Source organism: Mustela lutreola, chromosome 4 (genome assembly GCF_030435805.1).
Source record: "Mustela lutreola isolate mMusLut2 chromosome 4, mMusLut2.pri, whole genome shotgun sequence".
Classification (NCBI taxonomy): domain Eukaryota; kingdom Metazoa; phylum Chordata; class Mammalia; order Carnivora; family Mustelidae; genus Mustela; species Mustela lutreola.
The window spans coordinates 151472571-151491586 of NC_081293.1; the positions used below are offsets into that span (position 1 = coordinate 151472571).

Consider the following 19016-nt stretch of genomic DNA (forward strand, 5'->3'; position numbering starts at 1 on the left):
GATTAAGGGCATAGACAATCTAATCCCTTCTTTGAAATACTTTTGACTAGGACATAATCTAGTGTGTTATTATTCTAGCATACAGATGCTGTTTCCTGTTTAATCATTTATCTACTTATGAACACAAATTAATCCTTGCCTGAATCAGTATTTTCTTTAGAGCCTTCAAAATGACATTTTCCAGGTTCTCTCATTCTACGTTTTGTAGCTGCTGTTCTTATATAAAGTAGAGCTTTTCCTCATCAACTGAACTATTTAGTTACCCCGTAATGCATTTCAGACTGAAAAATCAGGGAAATGTCTGATCCTTCCCTTTACCAGTTTTTAAAGAATTGTTTAAAATAGCAGTCTTAAATGGCAACAGATGAATTTTTCAGTCCTTCTGTTTTTTAAATAGCATTGTGCAATTACAGATCTTTCATTAATTTAGTATGTCTCAATCCTCTACCATGTTTACTCTTTGATTTTCAAATTTTCATGACTGACTGGTTGTAGAAAGATTTTTAGTCTATGAATCTGAAGCTCATGAGAGTTCTGGAAGTTATCAGCATCTAAGTAGTGGTTCAAGTCACAGGAGTATAATTCTGGCTAAGAAGGCATAGGTTGGAAGCTAAGCAACCCAGGTTAGAGATTTTAGCAACGTCTAGCATTTATAGGAATAATCCTTACACGTGGACTTGTGATTTTTTTTCTTTTTGAAATTTTCTTTAGTCTCTTACGACATGAAATGACCAGAAATTACACATATCCTGATTGCTTCTGTTCTAATTTGTTGACATTTTCTCCCTTCTTTTTATTTTGATTTGTTTTTGAGCTCCATCCACTCAAAATTTTTTTTTTAATTTTATTGTTTATTGTTTATTGTTGAGCATACACAATTATAGTGTAAGTGAAAAACTAAAATATATTTAAAAATTATAAGAAATCCCTAGAAAGTAGATCGAAGTCATCTATGATGTGGTAGCACGTACATCATAAATGTAGGACGTAAAATTATATTCAGGACCATTACTAGGTCATTAGAGTTTTTTTCCTCTTAAAACATATGTTTTATAAACTAAAGCCTTTGTCAGTAATATAAATCTCTCATCACTGATATAAGATGCTGTAAATATTTATCCATTTTTTTCTATTGGATATCTTTTTAGCAGGCTTTTATATGTGTAAAAAATACATGGTATTACTAACATAAAAATCTTAAAGTAAAAATTAGGGTCTATGCCATTTGAATTTGGTTTTTTGTTTGTTTGTTTGTTTTAAAGATTGTATTTATTTATCTGAAAGGGAAAGCAAGAAAGCACAAGTAGGCACAATAGCAGGTAGAGGGAGTGGGAGAAGCAGGCTCCCTGCTGAGCAGGCCTGATGCAGGGCTCTATCCCAGGACCCTGAAATCATGACCTAAGCAGAAGGCAGACACTTAACCACTGAGTCATCCAAGTGCCCCTGTACCATTTGAATTTGTATGATACCTAATAAATAGAGATTGATGATAAATAGGAAATGTGATAATGTTGATGACAAAGGTGGCAGTGAATTCCAGTGCCTTCAGTGTACCATACTTGGAAATCTAGGTTCAATTTCCACTGAACTTGTCACTTTTTTTAAGAAGTCATAAAACTCTATCAGGAGTCTTCAACTCTTTTAAAACAAGAAATACAATATTTATGTTAATGTACTGTATATATATTTCTTTAAAAGATTCTGGTGCATTTGGTTTACCTCATATTTTAAGAATTTAATAATGTATGCCTTGGAAGGTTTTAGTACTCCACTGGAATAATGGACTATTATTTTTAATAACTTTATTCCATCAGTAATTAATAACCACAGGCTTTTTTGAATCCTTACAGTCACTCTTGGAGGCCCATGATATTGTGGCATCAAAATGTTATGATTCACCTCCGTCAAGCCCAGAAATGAATAATTCTTCTATCAATAATCAATTATTACCAGTAGATGCCATTCGTATTCTTGGTATTCACAAAAGAGCTGGGGAGCCATTGGTGAGTAGATAAATCAGTGCCTTTTAAAATCTGAAATCTGACATATTTGTGGCTCAGTCATATCTTTTTTTCTTTTTCATAATTTGTATTATTATAAAAACTTCAATTCGTGTTTATTTGTTTTATCAGTGCTTTTTGGCTTGTATAGAAATATACAACTGATGCTCTCTCATCTTAATATAGCATATAAAATTAAGCCAAAATAAAATGTTTAGCTGAAATAGAGGCCTGAAGAAGCTGGCTAATGGGCAGTAGAAATTATAAGATACAACTACCCCATTTCTTCCTATACCCTTTGAAGAAATGAACTCAAGTTGCTTGCTAATGATAGTATCAAAACACAAAAGAAAGTTATTAAAAATTGAAGGCATGGTAGGAGTCTGTAAGTAGTGAAGTTTTCTATTCCATGCAAAAATTATTATCTCTGGGTCCTGACTATCAGAAAATATGATAATCTTAGAACAAGGTCATCAGAATGCATAAATACTTTTTCTCCTCCTTTGAGCTTTTTATCCTGTGGAATGCAGTTCCCTGAAAGTCCTGTTTTTATGAGGTCATTTATATCATCACAGTTGCCTGTGGTTTAATGAGATTAAAATATTGAAGACAGGAGAGAACAGGGGAAAGTAGGAACAATTAACTCACCTACTTTTAGAATGATTTTCTTACATATACATATTAATGAATATTTAAGATTTCTTCCTAATAATCTGAAATCATTGATAATTCTGTTATTTCCTTTAGGGTGTAACGTTTCGGGTTGAAAATAATGATCTGGTAATCGCCCGAATCCTTCACGGAGGAATGATAGATCGACAAGGTCTACTTCATGTGGGAGATATCATTAAAGAAGTCAATGGTCATGAAGTTGGAAACAATCCAAAGGAATTACAAGAATTACTGAAAAATATTAGTGGAAGTGTCACCCTAAAAATTTTACCAAGTTATAGAGATACCATAACCCCTCAACAGGTTAGTAATAAAATTCTTGATAATATCAATAATACTTCTATTTCTTTAATCACATTGTTAGTTATAACAGCTATAATTGCCACTTGTTCCTCTTTTGCTAAAGAAAATAGGAAAAAACTATGATTTAAGTGTTCTGAATTGCCCTATTTTTTCATGGGTGAATTTTTGAATTTTTAAAACAATTAGCACTGTCTTATTAGGAAGGAATAACAAAATGTCTTTGTGAATACTATGAACCTTAGCATTACAGTAACCTACAGCTGGTATCTGAAAAATCATAAAGCCTTTTAGTCCTTAACCTAGCAGACACTTTTGGCACCTGTTATGTTCCAGGAATTATATTAGACCCTGTGAGAGGATAAGAATATAGCTCTGAATACCTCTTATTTAGTGTTCATGTGATGGGCTGGATGGGGAATGAGGTCAGAAAGGGAGGATAGGTATATAGATTGAGAAAAATCTTGAATACCTGGATTGTACTCATTTGGTCTGATTTTTGTAACTAATTTTTAGGTAGATTATTGAACAGGGTAATGTTCTAATGACAGCAATTATCTAGTTTGATCTTGTTGAATGAATTTCCAAAAGGAGAGAAGTGATATCCTTTAACCAGGAAGCAGAATTTTGGAGGTGTGAGGTGATTTCTGAGAGACAACTCTAAAAGAAGGTTAACACTGTTTGGATTCAAATGCTACCACTTACTAGCTTAGCCTCTCTGTGCTTCATTGTCTCATGTATATAGTTAAGGATAATATTTCTTTTCTCAGAAGGTGTTACAAGGATTAAATGACTTAATTCACGTAAAGCTCTCTTAGCAGCGCCTGGCATATAGCACTCAAAAAGTAGCTGCTACTGTTGTTATGGTGGTGATGAGGTAGTATTTCTTTCTTTACAATAGAATTGTAAATATTAAAAACATACACATATATATACAAATATATAGTGAAATATTATTCAGCCACAAAAAAAGAAAGAAATCTTGCCATTTGCAATGGCATGGATGGAGTTAGAGAGTATAATGCTAAGTGAAGTAAGTCAGTCAGAGTAAGACAAATGCCACATGATTTCACTCATATATGGAATAGAATTTACAATAGAATTGTAAAGAAAGAAATGTAATAAAGTAATTGCAGAGAAGGATTTGGCAATGATGGTGGGAGTGTTGGAACTGAGGAGAGGGTTTAAAAGACCTATATAATGTAGAAATGGGAGAAAGGAATGTTTTAGATTGATGCCTTTAATTCAACTTCGTTTCACAAATTTATCATTTCATGGGTAAGTGAAATTGTAAGTTTCTACATAAGATACTGCCAGTGATCTTTCAGTATGAGAAGTTAAAAGTCTAGTTTTTATATTTCTATACAATTCTTTGAAATAACGTATGTTGAATACTTCTTTTACATTATTTTTTGAAGGACAGGAAAAAATATATACATTTAAGTTTTTATTTTAATCACCTGTTGCTCAACATGATAAGTGTACACTTTAATCCCCATCACCTGTTTCACTCATCTCCCTACCCATCTCCCCTCTGGTAACCATCACTGTTCTCTATATTTGAGTCTGTTTCTTGGTTTCTCTCTCTTTTTCCCTTTGCTTGTTTGTTTTGTTTCTTAAATTCCATATATGAGTGAAATCATGTGGCATTTGTCTTACTCTGACTGACTTACTTCACTTAGCATTATACTCTCTAACTCCATCCATGCCATTGCAAATGGCAAGATTTCTTTCTTTTTTTGTGGCTGAATAATATTTCACTATATATTTGTGTATATATATGTGTATGTTTTTAATATTTATATGTGTGTATATATATCCACATACATACATACCACATCTTCTTTATCCATTCATCAATCAGTGGACACTTGGGCTGCTTCCATATCTTGGCTATTGTGAATAATCCTGCTGTAAACATAGAGGTGCCTATATTCTTTGCATTGATGTTTTTGTATTCTTTGGGTAAATATCCAGTAGTGCAATTGCTGTATCATAGAGTAGTTCTATTTTTAACTTTTTGAGAAACTGCCATACTGTTTTCCACAGTGGATACACCATTTTGCGTTCCTACCAACGGTGCAAGAGGATTCCTTTTTTTCCCACATCCTCATCAACACTTGTTACTTGTGTTTTTGATTTTAGCTGTTCTGACGGATGTAAGGTGCTATTTCATTATAGTTTTGATTTGCATTTCCCTGATGATGAATGATATAGAGGATTTTTTCATGTGTCTTCTGCTGATCTCTATGTTTTCTTTGGAGAAACGTCTGTTCATTTTTTTAAATTGGATTATTTGGTTTTGGGGTGCCGAGTTTTGTAAGTTCTTTATGTAGTTTGAATACTAACCCTTTATTGGATATGCTATTTGCAGAATATCTTCTCACATTCCGTAGGTTGCCTTTTAGTTGTATTGATGGTTTCCTTTGCTGTGCAGAAGCTTTTTATTTTGATGGAGTCCCAATAGTTTGCTTTTGTTTTCCTTGCCTTAGGGAACCTATCTAGAAAAAAGTTGTTATGACCAGTGTCATGTGCTCTTTTCTAGGATGTTTATGGTTTCCTGTCTCACATTTAGGTCTTTAATCCATTTTAAGTTTATTTTTTGTGTACGGTATAAGAAAGTGGTCCAGTTTTCCCAACACCATTTGTTGAAGAGACTGTCTTTTTCCTGTTGGATAGTCTTCCTGGTTTGTTAAAGATTAATAGACCACATAATTGTGGATTTCTTTCAGGATTTTCTATCCTGTCCTATTTATCTCTGCATCTGTTTTTGTGCCAGTACCATACCGCTTTGATTACTACACCTTTGTAATATATCATGAAGTCTGGAATTGTGATACATTCAGCTTTGCTTTCCTCTTTCAAGATAAATTTGCCTATTCAGGGTCTTTTATGGTTCCATAAAAATTTTTGGATTGATTGTTTTAGCTCTGTGAAAAGTACTGGTGGTATTTTGATAGGGATCGCTTTAAATGTGTAGATTGCTTTGGGTAGTATCGATATTTTGACAATGTTTGTTCTTCCAAGATGGGATAGGGAGGGAGACAAACCGCAAGAGACTCTTAATGTCACAAAACAAACTGAGGGTGGCCGGGGGGAGGGAGGTAGGGAGAAGGTAGTGGGGTTATGGACATTGGGGAGGGTATGTGATATGGTGAGTTCTGTGAAGTGTGTAAACCTGGCGATTCACAGACCTGTACCCCAGGGGCTAATAATACATTATATGCTTATAAAAAATAAAAAAATAATAACAATGTTTGTTCTTCCAATTCATGAGCATGGAATGTCCTTCTATTTCTTTATATCATCCTTAATTTCTTTCATCATTGTTTTATGGTTTTCAGAATTCTCTGGCTTGGTTTATTCCTAGGTATCTTATTAATTTTGGTGCAGTTGTACATGGAATTGTTCTCTTAATTTCTCTTTCTGTTGCTTCATTATTGGTGTGTAGAACTGCAGCAGATTTATGTAGGTTGATTTTGTATCCTGTGACTCTTCTGAATTTGTTAATCAGTTCCTGCAGGTTTTTGTTGGAGTCTTTTGGATTTTCTTTATGTAGTATCATGTCATCTGCAGAATGAAAGTTTGACTTCTTCCTTGGTGATTTAACACCTTTTATTTCTTTTTGTTGTCCGATTGCTATGGGTAGGTTTTCCAGTACTATGTTGAATAAAGGTGCTGAGTTTTGTTCCTGACCCTAGGGGAAATCCTTGTTTTGATCCTTGTTTTGTTCCTGACCCTAGGGGAAAGGCTCTCAGTTTGTCTCCAATGAAAATTATATTAGCTGTGGTTTTTCATTAATGGCCTTTTATTTTGTTGAGGTATGTTCCTTCCAAACCTGTTTTGTTGAGGATTTTTATCATGAATTGATGTTATACTTGGTTAAGTGTTTTTTTCAGTGTCTGTTGAAATGTTCATGTGGCTCTTATCCTTTCTTATTGATACAATGTGTCATGTTTACTGATTTGTGAATATTGAACTACTTTTGCAATCAGTGTCTTTTGAAATGATCATGTGGCTCTTATCCTTTCTTATTGATACGATGTGTCATGTTGACTGATTTGTGAATGTTGAACTACATTTGCAGCCCAGGAATAAATCTCACTTGGTCGTGCTGTATAATTTTATTAATGTATTGTTAGGTTTGATTTGCTAGTATTTTGATGAGAATATTTGCATTTATGTTCATGAGAGATCTTTTCTCTTTTTGTGATGTCTAATTTTGGTGTCAGGGAAATGCTGGCATTATAGAATGAATTTGGAAGTTTTCCTTCCTTTTCACTTTTTTGGAATAGTTTGAGAAGAATAGATACTAACTCTTTTTTCAGTGTTTGGCAGAATTTGCTTGTGAAACCATCTGGTCTTGGACTTTTGTTTGTTGGGAGTTTTTTAATTATTGATTCAGTTTTGTTGCTATTTCTTCCTGCTTCAGTTTTGGTCAGTTAATATGTTTCTAGGAATTAATCCACTTCTGAGTTGTTCAGTTTGTCAGCATGTAATTTTTCTTAATATTCTCTTGTAATTATATTTTTTGGAGGTTTATTGTTATTTCTTCTCTTTCATTTTGATTTTATTTGGTTTCTTTCTCAATAAGTCTGGCTGGGGGGCTATCAGTTTTATTGACTTTTGTTTTGCTTTGTTTTGTTTTGTTTTGTTTTGTTTTTAAGAGCTAGCTCCTCACTTCATTGATTTAGTGATTTTATTAGTTTCTCTATCATTTATTTTTGCTCTAATCATTATTTTCTTCCTTTTTCTGGTTTTAGGTTTTGTTTGTTGTTCTTTTTCTAGTTCCTTTAGCTGTAAGGATTTGAGGGTTTTTTCCTTGAGGTAGGCCTATATTGCTCTAAACTTACCTCTTTGAAATGCTTTTGCTGCATCCTAAAGGTTTTGTACATTATAATTTCATTTTTATTTGTTTCCATGTATTTTTAAATTTCTTTGATTTCCTGCTTGATCTATTCATTGTATCACATTATTTAACCTCTGTGTATTTATAGTCTTTCCAGGTTTTTTCTTCTGGTTGACTTCTGGTTTTATAATGGTATAGTCAGAAAAGATGTATGGTAGACTTTGATCTTTTTGAATTTGTTGAGGCTTGTTTTGAGGTCTAATATGTGATTGGTTCTGGTGAATATTCCCTGTACACTTGAATAGAATGTGTATTGTGGTATTTTAGGAATTTTAGAAAATTTAGGAATTTTCTGAACATATCTGTTAAATCCATCTGGTCCATTGTGTCTCAAAGCCACTGTTTCTTGTTGAGTTTCTGTTTTCAGATGAGCCTTCCATTGATGTAAGTGGGGTGTTAAAGGCCCCTACTATTATTGTATTACTATCAATTACTTCCTTTATGTTTGTTATTAACTTTTTAATGTATTTGGAACCTCCCATGTTGGGTGAATAAATACTTCATATTGTTTTATCTTTATGTTGAATTTTCTCTCTTGTATCACTATATTGTGCCCTTCTTTGTCTCTTGTTATAGTTTTTGTTTTAAAGTCTTTTGTCCAACATAAATATTGCTACTGTGACTTTCTTCTGACATCCATTTGCATGATAAATGTTTCTCCAGCCCCTCAGTTTCAATTGGCAGGTGTTTTTATGTCTAAAATAACTCTTATAGGCAACATTTAGATGGGTTTTGTTTCTTTATCCATTCTGTCACCATATATCTTTTGATTGGAGTATTTAGGCCTTTTGCATGTTAAGTAATTTATTGATAGATATTATTTATTGCCATTTTATGGTTGTTTCTGAACATTTTCTCTGATGCTTTCTTGTCTTTCTGTCTTTCATGATTTGCTGGTTGTCTTGATATATTTGGATTTCTTTCTCTTTATTCTTTGTATATTTAGTAGTGGTTTTTGATTTGTGGTTACTCTTAGGTTTGTATAGAATATCTGCATATAGCAGTCTATATTAAATTCATAATTGTTTATGTTTGAATCCATTCTTTACTTTTCTCCTACCCGTGTTTTAGGTATATAGTGTCATAATTTGCATCTTTCTATTTTGTGAGTTCCTTGACTGGTTTTTCACAGAAATAGTCATTTTTATTGCTTTTGTGTTTTCTACCTTCATACTGTCATTTTTGGTCTTTCCACTCAAAAAATTCCCTTTAATTTTTCTTGCAGGGTAGGTTTGGTGGTCACGAACTCCTTTAGTTTTTGTTTGTCTGGGAAAATCTATCTCTCCTTCTATTCTGAATTATAGCCATGCTGTAGGTTTTTCCCATTCAGCACTTTGAATATATCATGACACTCCTTTCTGGCTTGGAAGGTTTCTACTGAAAAATTCGCTGATAGCCTTGTGGGGTTTCCTTCATATGTAACTATCTTCTTTGGTCCCATTGCTCTTTATATTTTTTCTTTATCACTTTATTTTTCCATTTTAATTACAGTGTGTCTTCTTGTGGATCTGCTTTGGTTGATTTTGTTGGGGTTCTCTGTGCCTTCTAGATCTGGATATCTGTTTCCTTTCTTGGACTAGAGAAGTTTTCAGCTATTATTTCTCCTGATAAATTCTCTGCCCCCTTTTCTCTCCTTCTTCTGGGATTCCTATAATATGAATATTATTACATTGATGGAGTCACTGAGTTCCCTAAGTCTATTCTCATTTTGCATAATTCTTTTCTCTTTTTGTTCAGCATAATTACTTTCCATTACTCTGTCTCTAGGTCATTAATTCATTCCTTTGTTTCTTCTGCCTGCTTTTCATTCCATCAGGCATGTTTTTTACTTTGTTTATTGAGTCCTTTATCTCTATCTCTTATCTTTTTTTGAAAATTTTATTCATTTATTTGACAGAGAGAGAGAGACCACAAGGAGGCAGAGAGGCAGGCAGAGAGAGAGGGAGAAGCAGGCTCCCTGCCAAGCAGAGAGCCCAATGCAGAGCTCGATCCCAGGACCCTGAGACCATGACCTGAGCCGAAGGCAGAGGCTTAACCCACTGAGCCACCCAGGCGCCCCTACTCTGTCCCTATCTTAATGATCTCACTGATGTCCTCCACTCTCTCCTCAAGTCCATTGAGTATGCTCGTGATCATTGATTAAAATTCTTTATCAAGCACATTACTTAAATCTGTTTCACTTAGCTCTCCTGCTATGGCTTTGTCTTGTTCTTTCATTTGATACGGATTCCTCTGTCTTCTCATTTTGTGCCTGTTTCTCTGTGTTAGGAACGTTAACTACATCTTTTATTCTTTGAGGGTAATGCCTTTATAAAGAAGAGGGCCTGTAGAATCCCGCAGTGCAGTATCCCCAGCTCCAAGAAAAGAATCATGAAAGAAAAGGTATTCGAAATTAGACATTTCACATCACTATTACCTCTAAGACCTCCTGTATTTCTCAAGTGGCACATTTTTCATTTGGACTTGAATAGATTGGAAAGGTAGAACTTAAGATTTTTTTTAAATTATGTGTTAGCTGTGATAATTAGGAAGATTTTCCCCCCCTGTGGTGTAAACCAGAATTCATACCAGTTTACCAAGGCTATCATGAACTTTTACAGGCAAGGTATTTTCATAATACTGATATGTTACATGTTAGCACTTTGGCTCAAATTCCTTTCTAGATTCTGCACCTAGTGAACTGGTCTGAATAGCATAAGATGCTAGGATCTTTAGCCCTCTCAGGCTTAAATATATTCCCATCCCATGCCTTCTCAAATTCTTTAATTTAGCCTTTAGAACTGGGAGAAAAGATTTAAATGGGCTAGGAGAGGTCATCTAAGCCTGAGGCAGTTCTTAGGCCTATCATAAAAAAAGAAAAGAGATTATAACATGAAGACTTCCAAAGGTGAGTCAAAACATGTCTAAATTGGGTTATTTTTTAATATGAGGAAATTATTACTGATTACTTTGGAATAACAGGCCTAAACAATGCTTGTCCTGGACAAACTATGGTCATTTTCCTAGGAGAAGCTGTGGGGAGGCAAGGGCATTTAACCTCTTCAGCTTTTTCACTGGAAGCTCTATCATATAGTCCTAGTGTGCCTATCTTAACTCCCTCTGGACTGCTAGGAGAGCAGAAGGGAGCCAGGAGCTCTCCCTGCCAGGTGGTGTTTCTCAAAACATGATCAGTAGATATTTTTATCGGAATAATTTGAAGTGCTTATTAAAAATCAAAATTTTTCATGAGATGTAAGAATCTATCATTTTAAATTAGAGACCAATGTAAATTAGAAGTTGTAGCTAATTCTGAGGTTTTTCAACTTACATAATGGTTTAGTTTCCAAAGGCTGTTCATAATTCCATTTGTTCATTAAGGTCAAACTTCTCATCTTTAAGGCCACCATGATGTAGATACCAAAAATATTTTAAGAAAAGAAATTACAGTTCCATATGCATTTGAACATTCTTAACAAAATAATAGCAAATGAAATTTAATAATATATAAAAGGAATAACAGAACATGTTCAAGTTGAATTTTTCCCGTGGGTGCTAGGGTGGTTTCATATTGGAAATAAGTGTGAAACCAAACTCATTAACAGATTTAAAAAGAGAAACCTCAGTAAAGAATTTGATGAAATTCAATCCATAGTTATGATTTTTAAAAAGATTAATAAATCAAGAACAGAGGGAGACTCCTTATGCTTATGTAAAAACAAAAACTAAAACTAAAGACAACATTATCCTGAATAGTTGAATATTAGAATCATTCTCTTTAATATCAGGAACTGGACCCTCAGGTAGTCTGCCTAAGACTTAAGTACAACCCCACTCCCCCAGAAAGCCTCATTTCCATTCCAATAAGATCAAAACACCTATCATAAACTGAGAGAAACTTGCCAAACTTCAGGCGTAATTGTGCATTGGTTAAAAAAAAAAAAAAAAAAAAACTGCCCTGAGAATGGTACATAGAGTAACAGATGATACAACAAATATCTGTTATAGTAAGTGATAAAAATTTTCAGTTCTCCTTAAAGAAACTAAGAATAAGCAGTATCTCTGACATTAAAGAGGTAAGTGTATTTGCAAACTAGGGAATGGTTATCTACTTACTTTAACAATCCTAAGCCCAGATGTCTCTGGCAGCAAACACTTTTACCATTACCAGCCATGCTGGGACACAGTCCCTGACAGAAATGCCCCCTGGCTTCTTAGACCAACTTGGTACTGAGAAGCTTAAGGACACTGGCAGAAGCTGAATGGAAAAGCACCACTTGCTCCTGGGGAGAAGGGTGATCTTGTTCAGGGTTTTGATGAGGCCTCCAATAATTAGGCAAATAATTGACTAGATTTATTTTTTAAATAATAAAACTTCAATAATTTTGACTGCTTAAAAAATTTTGTTTATGGCAAATATATAGAATGATGAAATATAGAAACCTATCATTTAAATTCTGAGGACCTTGGACTCTGCTGCTTTTTAATTATTGCCTATACACAATATACAGTTAGTTAAGCCAAAGAAGCCACAATATAAAGTTTAAAAGAAGAGTTAATAAAGTCCTTGCCTAGTTACAAAAAGTAAGAACTAGAGAAGGATGTTCAGTAACACCATTGCAATTTAGTATCTTACTGAAGGTTTCATAAGCACAAAAAGACAAATTATTGAAGCAAAAAGTTCAGAAAGGAGAAAATAAATTTACTATTTTCAAATAATATTTTTAGCATAGAATGTACCCAAAACTATAATAGAAATGAGTTTAGCAAGCTATTTGAAACTAAGATTAATATACAGAAGTCAGTTGCATTTCTGTATGTCATCAACAAACATCAAGATATATAAGCAAGACAAACATCATTTACAGTAGAGTCAGAGAATGTCACATTTATGTTTAGAAATAAATCTAACAAAAAGATTCAAGTCCTCTACAAACACACACACACACACTTATACACACTCTGATGAAGATCCTAATGGATACATCATGTTCATGGAGAAGACAATATTGTGGTGTCCTGTTTTCCTCAAATTGATTTTTAGATTCAACAAAATTCCAGTAAGATTTTTCATAGTATTTGATAGGATGAATATCTCACAGTAATGAAAAACAGAAATATAGTAATGGGGCATTCCTAATTTATAGGAATTAAGATACCATCATGGAATTGGCATAAGAGCAGATAGAATGATTAAAGGAATAGAGAGTTCAGATAGGGAGCTAACACATGTACTGTTTTGATAAGATGACATATCTTTCATGGAGAAGAGGAGAGACTATTCAATGAAACTGGTTATTAATGGGGTTAACATGAAGTTGTGTTTCTGTTTCTCTTCACATATACAAATCAAGTTAACAAATGAAGAGATATTAAAAATGACTGTGGATTACCATTTATAACATTCAATTGGCAGAAAGTGTACATGTGACTTTAAGGTATCTCTTTTACACTGCTGGTGGCAGTGTAAATTGATATAACCACATGGGGTGGTGGGCGGAGTTTAGCATTATCAGAGTTGAATGTTCACGTATACTGGAGTCATTTCCTAGAGCAGTTCATAGGTATGTACAGCTAGAAATATGTTAACAAGCATGTAAATTCCAAAAGATTGTATGCTATGATGTGATATAATTTTTTACATTTAAAAAATCTAAATGCATACTTTTAAAGAATGCATATAACTGCACAGTGAAACTATACTAAAGGATACCAAAGAGTTAATGAATACAATGTTCAGGGTAAGGGTTACCTTAGCTGGGGAAGTCAGGGTGATGGAATGGAATGAGAGCAGGAGGACCACTTAAGGTTCTAGCCTCTGTTTTGGGTACAAGTTTATAGCTGTTTATCACATTTTTAAAAGGAATAAAATAAAAATAGGCTTTGCATGAACCAGTGACTTAGTGTGATATAAATTAAGAATTATTATTATTAGTATAATTCTGAATAGTTTAATAGTTTTTTAAAATAAACTCTTTGACAGAAACTTAAATTTGTGGGTCACAGATGGATGTTTACCAAATAGGAGTATGAATTGCCCCTCAAAGCTTTTTTAAACAAATATATTCTAGACTCCCTGCTGATTGAAAATGTGTGTGTGACTGCATTTAATTGAGTAGGCTGAATTCATATACTTTGAAAATCTTTAGAAGAATAACATCCTTTCTTAATCATCTCTGCCATTGTCACAGTGAACTTCATATCAACTATGATCACTGCATTCACCACGTTGTCACTTGCTCCAATTGCAAATTTGAATAGACCTGAAAATATGTGTTGAGACTGAGGGTGCATAAAGAACACTTGCACTATGTTCAGACAACATATTTCCAAATTTCGAACCACCTTCTGATTTAACATAAAGGTTATGGTAGGGCTATTTCTAAAGCCATTTCATCCATTTGATTTCTTTTCTCTTACTAATTATTATCCTTTAATAGGCCCAGCATAGTCCATTGTAATATTTTATTTTTTCAGTACTTCTAAAAATTTTTTTTCTAAGATTTTATTTATTTGTCAGAGAAAGGGAGAGCGAGCGAGCACAGGCAGACAGAATGGCAGGCAGAGAAAGAGGGAGAAGCAGGCTCCCTGCCGAGCAAGGAGGCTGATGTGGGACATGATCCCAGGACGCTGGGATCATGACCTGAGCCGAAGGCAGCTGCCCAACCAACTGAGCCACCCAGGCGTCCCAGTACTTGTAAAATTTTTATATTTACTTTTAAAAAATACTCAAGAAAAAGCTTATATAAATAGCATACATTTAAAGTGTACAATTTGATAAATGTAGATATATGTACCTGTGAAACTAACAACATAATCAAGACAACATATATATCTAGCACCTCCAGAATTTTCTTTGTATCCATTTATAATTCTTCCTTCCTTCTCCCTCCCCCCGCCCTGCATTCCAGGCAAGCACTGCTCTGCTTTCTGTCACTATAGTTTAGTTTACATTTTCCTTATTTTTATATAAATGGAAGCATACAACATGAATCACCTTTGCTGTTTTTTTCTTTTGTTTTGTTTTGTTTTAATCTGTCTTCTTTCAGCATAATTCTTTTAGGATTTATCCATCTTTTTATGTGTATCAGTAGTTGATTCCTTTGTGTTGATGAGTAGTATTTCATTGCTTGGCTATACCATAGTTTGTTTATCCATTAACTGGCTGATGAACATTTTTGTTATTTCCACTTTGGGGCTATTATAAATAAAGATGCTGTGGACATTTACATGTAAGTCCCTTGGGTGAATACCTAGGAACTGAAGGATTGGGTCATGGTAGGTATATGTTGAACTTTCAGAGAAGTGGCTGAACTATTTGCAGAAATGGTTTTACCAGTGTACTTTCACCCCAGCATTTTGAGAGTTTCAATTACTGTACATCTTCACCAACATTTGGTATGGTCAGTCCTTACAATTTTAGATACTTATATAGGTATGTAGTGATAACTCAGTATAATATTAATTTGCATTTCCCTGATGACTACTTGAGTATCTTTTCTTGTGTTTATTTGTGTGTATGTGTGTGCGTGTGTGTGTGTAAGTCTGTTTTGGTGATTGTCTTAAAATCGTAACAATTTTTTATAAAGATTTTTCTTAATTTAGGTTTGAGAGTTCTTTACATATTTTGAATACAACTACTTTTTTTTTTTTAAGATTTTATTTATTTATTTGACAGAGATCACGAGTAGGCAGAGAGAGAGAGAGAGAGGGAAGCAGGCTCGCTGCTGAACAGAGAGCCCAATGTAGGGCTCGATCCTAGGACTCTGGGATCATGACCTGACCCTAAGGCAGAGACAAACTCACTGAGCCACCCAGGCGCCCCTGAATACAACTACTTTGTCAGAATTATGATTTGTAAGGATTTCCTCACAGTGAAAACGCTTGTCTTTTCATTCTGTTAACTGTGTAATACAAAGAGCAGAAGTTCTTAATTTTGATGAAGTCCAATTTTTCCATGTTTATCTTTTACAAATCATGCTTGTATTGTTCTGTGTAAAATATTGTTGCATAACCTAAGGTCATAAAGATTTTCTTTGATATTTTTTCTGAAAGTTGTATAGTTTTATGCTTTATATCTAGCAATAGGATCCATTTAGTGTATGAGTTTTTGTATAGGTTTAAGATATGGACAAATGGGGGTTGGCATATAGATAAACAATTTTCCAGCCCCATTTGTTGAAAAGACTATTTCTTTCATCAAATTTGGAAACATTTTGACTATTACCTCTTCAGATTATTTTTCTGTTCCCATTTCTTCTCTCCTTTGGTGACATCATTTTTGCATATATTAGGCTTCTTGAAATTGTCCCATTTTTCAGTGATTCTCTTCATTTAAATCCTAATACTTCCCTGTTTTTTATCTTAGTTTTTATTGCTGCTTATCTTCAAGTTTATTTTCTTCAATGTCTAATCTGTTTGTCACTTCTGGTGTACTTTTTCCATCTTACTTTGGTTTTCATCTCTAGAAATCTAAATTGAGTCTTCCTTTTCTTTTTTTTTTTTTTTTATCTGCCATGTTTCTACCTAACATGCCTAGTCCTTCCTCTAGCTTCTTGAACCTAAGAATACAATATGTAAAGTTAAAATAACTATTTTAATGTCCTTCTCTGCTAATTTGATTATGTTTATCATTTCTGGATCATTCTTAATTGATTTTTCTCCACACTGTAAATTATATTATTTTTGATTGGTTGTTAGACATGAATTTTACCTTGTTGAAAGCTGGATATTTTTGTTTCCTCAGAAAAATTTTAAACTTTGTTCTAGGATACTTCAGTTACTTGGGAACAGTTTGATCCTTTGAGATCTTGTTTTTTAAGCTTTTTTAGGTAGAGCCAGGGCAGGATTAAGTCTGGGACATAATCCTTCCACCTACTCAGTGCCTCATGAATTATGAGATTTTTCCACTCACCTTGATGAGAAAAGAAATTATTCCTGACCCTGTATGACTTGCTGATATTGCTTCTTATCATGCAGGTTCTTTACTTGACTTTGAGCAGTTTTGTTATATCCATTCACTGATCAGTACTGTCCTGAAGACTGGAGGGAGTGTTCTGCAGTTCTTGAGTATGCAACCCTTTCCTCACTGATTACTCTGTTCTGTACACTACAGCCACTTTGATCTCCCAGGTCGCCCAGCTCATCTCCTCAACTTGGAGACCACACAGGCTCTACTGAGATTCTTCCTTTCTGAGCTGCAATCTGGGAACTTTCTCTGTGCAGTTAGCAGGGGCAACTGAGTAGTTCATCTTGTTTGTTTCCATTTTTTAGGGATCACTGACTTCATTGCTTGATGTCTTAAAAAACGTTTTGTCAAATTTTGTCTAATATTTTAGTTGTTTCAGGTTGCAGAGTCCTTTATTGGTTCATCTTATTCAGAAGTATGAGTCATTTTATCTTATTTTTATTACCATGAGAATTTAATTTTTAAATAGGTGAATCATTCCAATGGTTCAAAATTCAAGAAATATAAATAGGTATTCAATTGAAATCTCTCTCATAATCCACTACAAGCCTAGTCTTCACTCCCCGTAAGAAACCATGCTATTAGTTTATCTTTCTATTATTCATGTGCAAGTGAGTAAAAATTACATATTATTCCTGTTCTACCTCCTTTTCAATGAAAAGGTGACATATATATATACACTACTTGGTTTTTTTCACTTAACCATGTATCTTTTGGATGTTTCCTTATTGGTACATAGACTACTTCTTGACACACATCTCCACCTCCCCACCCTTTTTAATAGCTGCATAGTATTATATCATGTAGGGTTATCATCATTTATTTAACCAGTTCCCTATTATTAAACAATTAGGTTGCTTTCGATCTTCTGCTACTAGGACTAATTTAGTAGTTAATAGTCCTGTACATAAGACATTTTGCATATGCCTGAGCAGCATTGCTGCTTACTACATTCCCAGAGGTGGATTATTAGGTGAGAAGATTTTTACATTTGTAATTTAATAGCTATTGTCTAATTGTTCTCCCAAGGGATTGAGCCAGATCCTCCACTAACCTGTTAGGAAAGTGCCTATTGGCATAGAGTCTTATCCATAGAATTTTACCAAATATTTGGATTTCTGCTAATCTGGCAGGAAGAAAATGTTGTTATAATATAGTTTTAATTCATATTTCTGTTCTGAGTGACATTGAACATTTCTTATGCTTAAAAGCCATTTGTACTTCCCATTCTCTGTTCCCTCTACTTTAGATTGTCAGTTTTTCAGTTTTTTTTTTTAGTGATAAGAATATGAGATTGAATATTTTAGTAGTGTTTAATAACTTCTTAATAATGAATTGTTAACATCCATAGCCTATTAGTAAAACCTTTTACAATATACTTAATAAAATAAAATATAATTTTACTAAATTTGATCAGAACTCTAATGACTTTCACATCATTACAAAATCTTCAGATCAGAGGTTGGGTTAAATAGGGGTGCCTGGTTGGCTCAGTGGGTTAAAGATTGGGTTAATTGATTTTTCAGACAGATTTTTAAAAGTGAGTAAAACCAGACTAATCTGAGTTTTTGAGCATGAGAATAATGTTCTAAAAGTAGTTTCATACGGGGGCACCTGGGTGGCTCAGTGGGTTGGGCCGCGGCCTTCAGCTCGGGTCATGATCGCAGGGTCCTGGGATCGAGCCCCGCATCGGGCTCTCTGCTCGGCGGGGAGCCTGCTTCCTCCTCTCTCTCTGCCTGCTTCTGATCTCTCTTCTGTCAAATAAATAAATAAAATCTTTTAAAAAAAAAAAAAAGTAGTTTCATACGTGAAATAATAAAAATTGTTCCCTCTAGAAATGTTTTACATTTGAGAGATGTGTTTTGTTCCACAAATAATGACATTTCCAAAACAATTTGATAGGAGTAGGGGAATAATTACTTAAAATTTAGACTACCTCAAAAAATCTGGATTTATGGCTTCAAAATGTATGTTGTCCCACAGATAAGAATGATAAACGGATTCCTGGTTAGATGACAGGATGCTCTTATTATTCATTTGGTGCGGCTTTCTTGAGAAGTAAAGAGTATCCAAGTATTTTTTTTAAAACTTTGCATACCCGTCCTTTTTCCCTGCCTCATCACAAACATTTCGACCTTTTTGCTTCTATCATTTTTAATTTTCAGGTGCTATATCCTATGAATAATTAATG

At 33.9% G+C, this 19016-nt stretch overlaps 1 protein-coding gene across 6 annotated transcripts in view; it reads left to right on the forward strand.

Moving 5' to 3' along the window:
* Positions 1-19016, forward strand: part of PALS2 (protein associated with LIN7 2, MAGUK p55 family member) — a 111108-nt gene that overhangs the window by 62976 nt on the left and 29116 nt on the right. For all 6 annotated transcript variants that reach the window (XM_059171370.1, XM_059171369.1, XM_059171375.1 and 3 more), the window contains 2 exons: positions 1851-2003; positions 2748-2975. In XM_059171370.1, the coding sequence (XP_059027353.1) occupies positions 1851-2003; positions 2748-2975 (381 nt within the window). The remainder of the gene's footprint in view (positions 1-1850; positions 2004-2747; positions 2976-19016) is intronic.